Source organism: Brassica oleracea, chromosome C5 (genome assembly GCF_000695525.1).
Source record: "Brassica oleracea var. oleracea cultivar TO1000 chromosome C5, BOL, whole genome shotgun sequence".
Classification (NCBI taxonomy): domain Eukaryota; kingdom Viridiplantae; phylum Streptophyta; class Magnoliopsida; order Brassicales; family Brassicaceae; genus Brassica; species Brassica oleracea.
The window spans coordinates 43,657,473-43,669,972 of NC_027752.1; the positions used below are offsets into that span (position 1 = coordinate 43,657,473).

Here is a 12,500-nt window from a genome sequence, read left to right on the forward strand (position 1 = left end):
GATATTTATACCCCAAGCTCAAGTAAGTTACTCTAGGAGAAAACCCTAAACCACTTGTGGGTTGAGACAGCGTGAAGAAGACTGGGCTCCACTCCGGGCTTCATGCACAAATACTATAAAGCCCAGTTCACATTTCCGTATCAGACAACGTAAGAAACAAAACCAAGAAAAAAAAACACAGAACAACCCAGGTGTTGACACGTGTCGAGATTTGCCCTCTCTTACCTGATGACGTGGCTTAATGAGGAGAGAGGCAAGTCTGTTTTATTATATAAGATATGTTAAAATTTTAAATCAATGAATCGAACCAACCAAATTTACATGAATCAAGACAAATTTTAGTCAAATTCGTTAGAAAAATTATATTCAAGCTATTTGTTATCTGAATATAATTGAACCAATAACTAAATTTGATTATTCTACTTTTCCTAACCAAAACCAAAAAAATTCAAGCTTACGGTTAAGATTGGTTTTGTAAGAAGTCGGTAACTCTGTTGACCTTGGCCCGAAAGGCAAAATCCATTATTCTCCAAGTAAAAAAAAAAAATGAAACTTAAAAAGCGGCGAGAGGGCAACCTCAAAATTATTTCCCGACAGAAAACACACATCGACAGTAAGTAACTGTCCCAAAACCTCCCAGAGAAACAAGTGTTCCAAAGATGGCGAGAGAAACGAAATGTTTGACCAGAATCACTGCCGGAGTTGCCATCGGCGGCGCACTTGGCGGTGCTGTAGGTAATCTTTCTCTCCCTTTCATTTTCCTTTTTTTCAACTCCGGGGAAAAAACCCTAAATCCCTATTTTTATTAGTTCATCGAATGATTGAAATAACCTCGACGAATACATCGATAGATAGACTTATACTTTTTTGTTGACAAAATCTTATGTGTGTGTTTCTCAGGTGCTGTCTATGGAACTTACGAGGCGATTAGATTCAGGGTAAACTGAAATATTTTTCTAAAACATTCTGTTGGGAGAAACTGGAAAGAATACTGAGGGATTATGCATAGGATTGTTTGGTTCTTCTTGGTGAATACATACACACTCACTCATGGATATGGTTGTCTTATGTCTCTGTCTTCACTTTTGAGCATTAACTAATTGACTTATGCATCTATGTCACCCCCATGTTAGAGAACTTTTATTTTGGTCTAACGCTTTAGTTATGATTGTTTTGCTCTTGTTGTGTTATTTGTGAGCTTGTGAGGATGATGAATTCTAAGTCTTAGCGCTTTATGTCTAGACTAGAACTGCTCTTGTTGTGAAAAATCTCAATCAAAATTAACCGTTTGGGGGATTGTATTATATCACTGCTTGATGATCATTTGTTCCTTCTTTTTTTTTTTTTTTGGAGGTGCCTGGGCTTATGAAGATAAGGTACATAGGGCAAACAACACTCGGCAGCGCAGCAATTTTCGGGCTCTTCCTAGGTGCAGGCAGTTTGTTACACTGTGGAAAATAAGCTTTCTAAGTTTGGTGTCTTGCAAAGTGTCCTGGTGAAAGATTTGTTTCTCTTCTGTAAGACTTTTAGCTTTATGAATTAATAAGCATTTTTAAAATGAATCATCTCGTGTGTTTCTTCCTCTATGTGGATCAGTTCATTCTTGCTTCTTATTATGTTTACCTAACATAATCTTGTTAATGAAAAAGTAGGATCTACTGGAGTAAAAGATGTCAAAAAAAAAAAAAACTGGAGTAAAAAGGGCACATTATAAAGATAATAATAATTATTATTTTTGTCTTAGATCCGTATGTGCAACAACAAAAAATAGAAGTTTTAAACAGTGGGAGTGGTTTGATTATTGCACATACACTCAGGAACAGGATACTTTGTAACATCTCTTCCAGCTTTGCTAACCCTTATTTCCGGCTGTCCTAGAGATTGTCTGTGTAGTTTTTTCATCATCTTCTCGAACTCTGTCTCAGTCATTGATGTGTTCAAAAAGTATGGGAGCATTTGCCTTTTGTTTGGTGTTATAAGCTTCTTGTGTCCTTCGTAAGCTCTGTGACCCTGTGAAGGATTAGTTCAACACCTTAGCCTTAAGAATGTGTAAACACAAAGCATTAAATTGACCTTAGAAGAGTGTGTGTGTGTACCTGAATCGCGCGGCCCATGTTTCCTCCATGAGATGCCATGAACACATCACTCTCCTTGCAGACTATATAGTCTATTGCTGCCATTATGGAAGCTCGTTTCGCGAAAGGTTTGAGTTCAAGGGGAAATGCTATATCGTATTTGTTGTAAAGATGTGGGAATTCACTTGTTAACGGTCTCAGAGCTTCCTTTCTGCCCAGAGGTTCCCCTCCAGCCCAGTAGATCCTAGCGTCTCTCGGTGCTCCAAGTGCTCTAAGCAGCCTGAAACACACACAAAAGTACAGTTTGAAAACCAGTATCTCCCATGTAAAACAGTGAGCAAGCTCATTCACTCACCTTGTTACTTCCTTGGCATTTAATGGACATAGACCTGCTAGTTTCCTCTCGTTAGGCGTCATGCTAGATTTGGCTGTTAAGAGCTCAGGCCGCTTAATCCCTTCTAGTCTTGCAATCTCGTCATACTTTGAGCTCAAACCAGTAAGGCAGCCTGTTCTCACCCACACGTCTTTCTCCAACCGAAGATGAAGCGCAATGTAAGGACCTTTGCTCCTCATCCTCTCTGCTAGCTTCTTCCCCAACTCCATCACCCTTGGCGAGAACTTCAGTGCTTCAAACGCTGCCTAAAACACACATTTTGTTAACCAAGGAGAAGAAAAAGAAACCAAACACTTTTTGCTTGCGTACCTTACAACGAAGCTTCTGGAGATCAGAGGGTAAGTCTTTAGACAATCTTGAATCCAATCTCCTTAAAAGCAGAACTCCATCCCTGTTAAACTGCATGAAACAAAAAAGAATCTGATAAGGTAAACCAAATAGTTTTTCTTTTTCTTTTTTCTTTTAATTAACCAGTGTCCGGCGACCGAAGTCAACCGATTAATCAGTGGGTCCCAGCGATGCCGACATTTGTAAATCCCTTGTTGGTCAGCGGGAATCAAACTGTGGGTTCACCGTATTGGGATTATCCCTCAAGTGTCACTAGTCCAACCCCCCGTTGGTTTAAACCAAATAGGTAACCATAGAAGAGAGTTACTCAAAGGATGATGATGTTTGAGACTTACTCGTTTTAGATAGTGTGAACGGATCCATTGAGGAGAAGCATTGAAAGGCATACCACCATCTTCTGTTGGTCTAGTCATTATTTTATTTGCCGGCAGCAAAGAGACTATCTTCACATCATCTGCTAAAACACTCTTGAATCTCTCTAAATCAAATATATCTGAAAATTCACTGCCAAAAAAAAAAAAAACATTCAGAACATTCTTATGATCCATCTATGTTCAACTTGTTAGAGTTCTTACCTCTCGTCACCCCAAATTAGATTGACTTGCAATACTGGGACGACAAGAACAGCACCTAGGATCCTGGCAATCACAACTGCGTCCACAATCTGATTCTTCTGCTGGTTCATCCCACCGGAGACAACCACCATCAGATACTTTCTCCTCTCTCTAACAATCCTCTTGCTCTCTCTCCTGTACGCAGAGCTGAAGTCCAGGCACGGCTTGTATCCTAATCCATCAGGCTGCTTCCAAAACTCATTCTTATCACCCAAAACATGTTTAGAGGTGATGATCAGCTTTGAATCACCACCAAAGGTCTCATTCTTCTCCACAACAGCCACTGGTGGTTTTGGAATCATATCTAAAGATCGATCATCTGCATTCGGAATCTCAGCATGAGTACTGTTTGATCGGGTATACGCAATTGAATCGGAGCTCTGAAGTTGACTTTCTTGATGTGGACCGGAAGGAGAAAGACAAGGACCAAGTCGTGATACAATTCCTAAAACAGAAAGCGAGAGGAGACAGAACGCCCAGAGCTTTGGGTTTCTGAGGAGAAGAAACAAGAACTTGGTCGTGTTCTTCTTTGAAGATTTATTGTGTGTAAGAGACGAGGAAGAAACTGACTTTATGATCTGAGCTGGGACTGATATGTAGCTAACTTTGTTCTGATAACTATTTTTCTTCTTCCATGTTCCCATCGCAACAAGATTCCTTTGCAAAGATGAGGAGATTAGTTACGGCGGGAACAGAGAAGGATGAATGTCTTTGTCGGGTACAACCTCTTCTTACATAACAGATTCGCTTACAAGAAGATTCTCCTCTTATTTTTAAATGCGTGGTGGTATAGTTCAATAATGGAAGTTAGTTGGAAAAAAATAAATTTAATCCATCAGATAAATTAGAAGTTAATACTATATAACAAGATTTTTTGATGAGATAATTATCTTATCAATATTTATCAGTGCAAATATTATCAACTAAAAATATTATGCCAAATAAATTTATCACGTCTGACAGAGTTTCCCATTAATATATATATATATATATTTTACTCGAAATATATATAGAAATTTTATCTTTCTGTTTTTTTTTTAATTTTAAATTTATATGATGAAAAATGTTTTAGATAATAATACAGTGCATATTATTTTTAGATAACAATTATAAAAATTATAAAAAATATTGAATATTTCTGTTTTATAATTTACAATCTAATATTTGGTATATTTGAAAAGGAATGAACAATAAAGTTTTTAGTAATCTGGACATGGATCTAAGGGACACGTTCACATTGGCAGAAACATAGTCAATACTTTGGGTTGAAGCACATGTATTGAACGGAAATAGGACAATATCCCAGGTCGAGGTTACAACTCTCCCATCAATCCCATGGAGATGGTGTTTCACAGATGGTTCCTGGAAAGAGAATGAGATTTTCTCCGGAAAAGGTTGGCTGAGTACTTTAGAAAGATTTAATGGGTTGTTGGGAGCAATGAATGTCCGGGCTTGTCTATCTCCTCTACATGCGGAGATAGAAACACTATTCTGGGCAATGGAATATGAAAAACTTATGCCAATTTCAGATTACCTTTGCAACAGATTGTTTTTAGTTGGTGAAGATGGTTTCAGAACCAGAAGAATGACTAGAAAGAAGGTTTCACACGATCAAAGATTATCTATGTACCAAAGACGCAAAATTCAAGAGCGGATAGCTTAGCACGCAGTGTCAAGAAGCAACCGTCTTTTGTCGTTCACATAGATCAAGATCTCCCGGGTTGGTTTACAGAATCAGTATGAGTTTGTAGTCGATGAAAAAAAAAATTACAATCAAATGTTTTACTTGATTAATATTTTTACAAATTCAGTTGTAGGCCTGTAGCTACAATGGTTTGCAGGAAGCTTTCACAATGGTTTGGAGTGAAATTGTTGAGATTATCTCCAATCCACCACTTACTCCTACTAAGACTATCCTAGTCAGGTATGTGTTTCAAGCAACAGTGCACACTATATGGAAAGAGTGCATCTCACGCCGCTATGGTGAGAGATACCACGAGATGTCAGCTGCCTGATAAAATTTGTGGATAAAACAGTTAGGCTACGGCTCCTATCGGTTTAAGGTTTATGTGACAAGCATCTCGAGAAGGGGCTCATTACTTGGTTTGAGGCGAGACAAGACCCATCGTAAATTTATAAGAGTTGGATAGCTCATTTATTGTTTTTAAAAGTTTATATTCTTTGATTCTTTGAACAATAGGAAAAAAGATCACTAAAAACCAATAGGAAAAAAGATGCATTTGTACAACATGTTTTAATTGAATAAAATTTAACATTCGTTCAAAAAAAATATTTATACAAATTTATATTTTAGATATGTTATGTTAGTTTATGATTAAAGATAATTGTTTATTAAAGATATTATATTTTGGCCATTCACACACATTTTTAACCTGATAACTCAAAACAAAACAAAAAAAAAACTAATTTACAAATATATATTGTACATAGAAATATATTTGTTCTATAAATATTCTTTGAAATCATATTTTCTATTTTGGTGGTTTACGGGTCACTTTCAAAGATGCACCCCTAACAACATACTCAACTTACATCAATTTGACTGAATAAACAATAGATCAAAACTATTTTATTAAGAGCAACTCATTGTCAACTATAATATCTGCTAAATAAAACAAACATGTATTATTTATTAGATAGGTATTTTAAATACTGAAAAATCATTCAGATTATTTCAAATAAAATATTTTAAATTTTTTATCAACATTTGAAATATTCATAATAAAATAATAATCGTTTTTATTTGTGAGATATACAGGGTGGTTTCAGTGATTTCTGGTATGAGAGAACCAGATGAAATAAACCGGATTAGTGTGTTGATGAGATGGGCCAACGGTTGTTCTAGGCCCAATAATCTTGCGTCTGATCCAGTAGGAAAAGTGCTTATTCGAGGAAACGTTAACAACAAATATACAGTACTATAATCCCTCAGGTTACAATGATACAACATATCCAGCTATAGAGTTCAAATCGAGCCGGAGATAAAGATGTTTCGTTGTATTATTGTCTTTCTTGTTCAGCACTTCTCCCTAAATCAAAATACACAATTATTCCAAAGTCTTCCTATATATATTGCGTTGGTGTTTATCTGAAGGCATGAGATTGTATAAGTTAAAGTGAACTAGCTGCTATTTATTAAGCCTTGAGACTAAGGGGAGTGTTATTGGGCAAAGAATTTTAGAGGAGTTATTAAATTTTGAGATTTCATTTTTATTGGTTTGTGAATTTTTAAAATCTAAATATAATACATTGTTATTGTAGTGATGATTTTAAAATTCCATTCAAAATCTTTTGTTATTGGAAAAGTTTAGTTTTCATTGATTTTAAGATTCTATTAAAATTTATTGTTATTGGGATGTAAATTTTCTTTGTTTTTACTCATAGTACTCAACTTTGAGAATATCATCTATACCCATAAGATTTTTGAAATCAATGTAATAAAATACACTCACATACAAAAAATCAAATTGAAGAATGAAATAATATACAAATCACAATTTTAACATAATACAATTCATAACTTAAAAAAATAGAAAAAAATATTAAAAATTAAAATAAAAATTGTAAAAATAGTTTTAAAATGCATTTTCGTATTTTTTAATTAAACATTTCAAAAATAATAATTCAAATTTTTTTTACAAAAATTCAAATTTAAAACATATATTTCGAAATTATATAAATTTTTTTTTTATTATTTATATATATAAAGTAAGAAGTAGAAATCGATTTTTTGGTCATTTTATTTCTTGAGATCTTTTTTGTGACAAAAACTTTTTTAAAGTTGTTTAAGAATTGCCTTAATTAAAATGATTTTCTTTCCCTTTTTTTCTACCACCATTAATTTCTTACTTTAAAAATAAATAACAATCAATTGAATTCTATACACAAGTAATGAAAATCTATTTAAAAGTATTTGATAAAATTTGTTAAATCTAGTTAACTTGTAAAATCCTCTCAACTATTAAAATCATCAAATTTCACAGAAATTCATGTTCCAATAACTCCCCTAGATTATTTATAGAAGCCCATTTTGGTGTATATAAACCCCGATAGTCGCATAGAATATATATATATATATATATATATATCCTCTATGCAGTGGCATTATTAAATTTTAGTAATGGTGAGGTTGTCTTGCGTCCTGCCGGCAAATTTTAATGAATGACGTAGCGAGTCCATAATTCTGTGCATATCATCAATAACATATCTAAATTTTTTGCAGATGTATCCAATATATAGTGTTTTTACGTAATAGCTAGAGTTTTTCATTTTAATGGTCTGATTAACAAAATGAATACATAATTTATATTGTCAAAACGAATGGGGAGGGATTAACAATGGTTAGACTTCGAAATGCAAAGCTATGATCAAGGGCCAAGGCTAGTGGTGTCGTGAACTCACGTATCTTTAAAGCATATCTGATTAAATAATTTCAATTATGGCATACCATATCTTAACCCCCGATGAGATTATGATCTAATTATATATTATAAAGTTTATCGTAAAAAAAATGTACGTGTCGTTCTCATTCGTTGCACCTTAATTTTTTTCAATATAATTATATACACAGGCTACATGGGCACTTCAGCACGTTTTTGCCGTCTTACGTTTAAAAGTTGTTTTAACGCATGCACGATTTCAAATAAATATTTTGAATCTTCGAATACACAATCATTAGCTCCACAAGTATTGATGCCATGCGAAGCATAATATATACAACTCCAAGGAAAGCTTTGAACTTTTTTTTTTGCTAAGAAGGAAAGCTTTGAACTGCTTATGTTGATCAGCTAAACACATATTCGAGTGGATCATGTAGCTCTAAGTAGGAATGTATATGGCCCAGATGGAAAGAAAACTATATTGCTCCGTCTCACGGTTAATGGCCCATCCACACCCGCTCTCTCAGCCAGTGGATCCTATTTCGTTTTAAATGGTAGGTGCGTTAATTTTTGGAAGGCATGAAATCATTGTTTAGTGACTTTTCAATCATCACCCGACATTTTTCCGTTCTTTGGCCTCATTCGCACGGTATCGCGAATCACTTTCCGATAGGTCACCCGTCATTTCACTATTCCAGTCCAAGCACACTTAACTTTGGAGTTCTAAATAGATGTGTGACGGAAAAAGTAAGTCAATTTTTGTGACATAGATAGTCAAATCAATTTTCTTAAGCCGTTCCATATATATCACTATTCGGAATGTTACAATTTATCCTCTCTCAAAGAAAGCAACGTCCTCGTTAGACGTTGCGCCCCCCGCCAAGTCTCAAGACACCTCTCGGGTCAGAACCGAGATGGCTAACCAACTCTGATATCACTTGTAATGTCCCGTCCGTCCACGGCTAATGAGTCACCCACTCCCGCTCTCTTGGTCTAAGGACCTCATTCTGTTTCAACAGTCGGTGCGTTAATTTTTCAATGCCCGAAAGTCTTGTTTACTTACCCTCAAATACTCTTAACTTTGGAGTTCTGAATGGATGTGTGACGAAAAAAGTAAGTAAACTTTAGTGACATAGATAACCAAATCAATTCGTTTAAACATTTCTATATATGACAAGTCGGAATGATACAAAAACGACCAAATATGACAACGTTGTCATTAAAATTAACTTTCACATTTGAAGTAAAAATGAAATCAATCGAACGTATAAAAAGGACAATATTTATTGGGTTTATTAACTTTAAACAATAGTATCTCTTGTCTCATTTATAAATGTCCTCACTCAGACAAGGACATAGCTAAGACCAGACAAACGTTCAAGGCCAAATTTGTCCTCTACTAAAAAATAATGGATAAATTCATAATATTGCCATGATTCAAAAGTTAAACCCAAGTCATTAACAACTCTTCTCCAACGTTTCAAAATATCTTCATCAAATTATACAATAACCCCATAAAAATCCAAGCTTTCGATTCAAACCCCAACGTTCCAAAATCATTATCATCATTAAATTATAAAAACCACCCCAATAAAAATACGAGCTTCCAGATTCAACCCCCACTTTAATCTCTAGATAATCTCTCCTCTTACCTCCTCCTCTCAATCATTCTTTCTCTGTTGGACACCGAGAGACGCGTGATTTCAATTCAACGCTCCTCTGGAATTTCCATTTCCTTCCGTTAATAAAATTTCCTATTTATTTAAAGGTCGTGATTCCATCACCTGTCTTTCCATTTTTAGTGTCGTTCCTCCTCACGAGATCGAAAAAAAAAATCTTTTGTTCTCTTTTGGCTTCTTCTTTTCTGTTTCTGAATTTTTAAATTCACGAAATTAATTTAACTGCATAGAGGAGAAAGATCAGGTCGAGAGAGAGAGAGAGAAAGCTTCAAGGCGATATCGTGACAACATTAAAAAAAAAGGACACATCGAAAGTTTGGTCTGAGAGAGGCTCGTGCTTTGGTCTGAAAAACACCGACGAAAATTCCGACAGCCAAAAAAAAAGCCCAAAAAGATGTTTGGGATCCAAAACAGGCGAGACCTAACGATGGAGCTCCAATCGCAGATCCCCATCCTCCGCCCGAGCATCCACGCCCGACGAGCCAACATCGTCGTGAAGTTCCAGGACCTGTACGGGTTCACGGTGGAAGGCAATGTCGACGACGTGAACGTCCTGAACGAAGTTCGAGAGAAGGTGAGGAACCAGGGGCGGGTGTGGTGGGCTCTGGAAGCGAGCAAAGGAGCTAACTGGTATCTCCAGCCCGAGATTCTCTTGATCGGCGACGGTATCGCCTTGAAGAAGACGTCTCTCAAGATCTCGACTCTGACGAATGCCATTACGTTGAAGAGGTTGGTTAGGAAAGGGATCCCTCCTGTGTTGAGGCCTAAGGTTTGGTTCTCTCTCTCTGGTGCTGCGAAGAAGAAGTCTACTGTCCCGGAGAGTTATTATAGTGATTTGAGTAAGGCTGTTGATGGGAAGGTTACGCCTGCTACGCTGCAGATTGATCATGTGAGTTTTTTTTTTGATCTTTCTTATCCAAAAAAAAGTCTCGATTTTTATGAAATTTTTAATCTTATTGTTTGTGTTTTATGAGTTCTTTGGCTGATTTGTTTGATTGGGTTTGTTGTTCAAGAGAATCTAGGATTTGATTCTCGTTGATCCTTTGTATTAGGATTGTTTTGGTCTGTCTGTTGGTTCACTCTTTGTGTTCAGACAATTACTGTTGGAAACTCTATCAAAGCCTATCTCTTCTTGTGTACAGCTGAGCCTTTCTTCTGCTATTACTGTTTGGTTGATCGTTATTTGGGAATATGTGAGATGATAAGTTGATTCCAATTATCTTATAGTGCAACCTCTTCGGATCTTTTAATCGTTTTGACTTTGACTTTGTGTATACACTTTTTGTAGGATTTGCCACGGACTTTCCCAGGGCATCCGTGGTTGGACACTCCAGAAGGTCATGCTGCTCTACGACGTGTGCTTGTTGGCTATTCTTTTCGCGACTCTGATGTTGGCTATTGTCAGGTAAACACCCACTCATCCTCTTCCCGTCTCCACTATCTCTATTGGATTGGGTTATTTGATCTTAATCAATGATGTTTTTTTTTTTTTTTTGTGTGGTAGGGGCTAAACTACGTTGCAGCGTTACTATTGCTTGTGATGAAGACAGAAGAAGACGCGTTCTGGATGCTAGCAGTGCTTTTGGAAAACGTATTGGTCCGTGACTGCTACACAACCAACTTGTCTGGATGCCATGTTGAGCAGCGGGTTTTCAAAGATCTGCTCGCCCAAAAGTGTCCTCGGTATGTCTTCCTTAGTTCTTGGTCGCTGAGCTTTCATCAGCTGATCAAACTCTTGTTGTTTATTGTTTGCAGAATAGCTAGTCATCTTGACGATATGGGCTTTGATGTCTCCCTTGTAGCCACAGAGTGGTTTCTATGCCTCTTCTCCAAAAGCTTGCCTTCTGAGGTTCTTACAAAAAAAAAACAAACATTTATGTTACATTCTTTGGCTTTCTAAGCTTTGCTTTTATTAAGTAAACAGATAACTTTTTGTTTGCAGACAACTCTAAGAGTGTGGGATGTACTTTTCTATGAAGGAGCAAAGGTTCTTTTTCATGCAGCTTTGGCAATATTCAAGGTTCTTACTTCTCTCTCTCTGGATCAGCATCCTCTTGAAGATTAAGTATCATTTTACTGATCTCTGTTTTTATTTGGCAGATGAAAGAAAACGAGCTGCTTATGACTCACCAGGTCGGTGATGTGATCAACATAATACAGACCACCTCTCACCAGCTCTTTGACCCTGATGAATTATTGACGGTAAGCCATATAACTAATCCAAATAGTTTATTATATGTTGAAGATTCATAATCCAATAACATATATTTTTTTGGTTACAGGTGGCGTTTGAGAAAATTGGATCCATGACAACCAACACAATATCAAAGCAGAGGAAGAAGCAGGAACCGGCGGTGCTGGCAGAACTTGACCAGAGACTTCGCAGACTCAACTCTCTTAAAGAAACTGGTAAGAACGCTTGAATAAAAAGAAAATGTTGGGACTTGAGGGAGAAGATGAGCCAAAAAAAAAGTGTACAACAAGGAGGGAGTCCAATGGTTTGTATGCTTAACCCCTCTTGATGGTCTTATTCTTCTTCTACTTCTTATGTTAAAAGTATATAAAAGATAGGGTTTCTAATTTTGAGAGCAAAACTAAAGACCAACAAAACAAACAAGATCCATTTTCTGTGATGGTAAATGTCAAAGTTTCTTTCCTTTGCTTTGTTTTACTTGATATCATCAATTTGTGATCTTCATGTTTTCTCATTTATAACCTTTTTTTTTCTCTCAACCATAATTTTTCATTAGAAATTTAAATTGGGTTTACAGCCCAAAAGTCCTGTTTTGCAACTTGATAGGCCCATACATTTTCCGATCTGGGAATAAACTTGAAAGCGATGAAATAAACTCTCAGTCACCTGCTCTTCGCTGACGACATTTATAACCATTTCAATTCTTTTTTTTTTCTTACTTATAGTAAATGGTTCTTCTCAATACTAATTCTTCAAAACAACAAAAATATAAAACTGGTAAACAAAACAAAATTCA

General features: G+C 36.0%; 3 protein-coding genes across 3 annotated transcripts; 2 read left to right on the forward strand and 1 right to left on the reverse strand.

Moving 5' to 3' along the window:
- Window positions 1-548: 548 nt before the first annotated feature.
- On the forward strand, window positions 549-1,609 carry LOC106344099 (reactive oxygen species modulator 1-like). Its single transcript, XM_013783485.1, has 3 exons — window positions 549-735; window positions 901-938; window positions 1,354-1,609. The coding sequence occupies exons 1-3, from the start codon at window positions 660-662 to the stop codon at window positions 1,459-1,461; spliced, it is 222 nt and encodes a 73-aa protein (XP_013638939.1). The 5' UTR covers window positions 549-659; the 3' UTR covers window positions 1,462-1,609.
- A 96-nt stretch (window positions 1,610-1,705) lies between these two features.
- LOC106344098 (uncharacterized protein At1g04910) lies at window positions 1,706-4,156 on the reverse strand. Its single transcript, XM_013783484.1, has 6 exons — window positions 3,393-4,156; window positions 3,153-3,321; window positions 2,779-2,868; window positions 2,431-2,714; window positions 2,097-2,355; window positions 1,706-2,010 (listed from the first exon to the last, which is right to left on the reverse strand). The coding sequence occupies exons 1-6, from the start codon at window positions 4,073-4,075 to the stop codon at window positions 1,777-1,779; spliced, it is 1,719 nt and encodes a 572-aa protein (XP_013638938.1). The 5' UTR covers window positions 4,076-4,156; the 3' UTR covers window positions 1,706-1,776.
- Window positions 4,157-9,444: 5,288 nt separating this feature from the next.
- LOC106343221 (growth hormone-regulated TBC protein 1-A) lies at window positions 9,445-12,169 on the forward strand. Its single transcript, XM_013782377.1, has 7 exons — window positions 9,445-10,399; window positions 10,799-10,915; window positions 11,015-11,193; window positions 11,266-11,359; window positions 11,453-11,530; window positions 11,611-11,712; window positions 11,793-12,169. Exons 1-7 carry the CDS (start codon window positions 9,905-9,907, stop codon window positions 11,931-11,933), a joined length of 1,206 nt encoding a protein of 401 aa, XP_013637831.1. The 5' UTR covers window positions 9,445-9,904; the 3' UTR covers window positions 11,934-12,169.
- The last annotated feature ends 331 nt before the right edge of the window (window positions 12,170-12,500 follow it).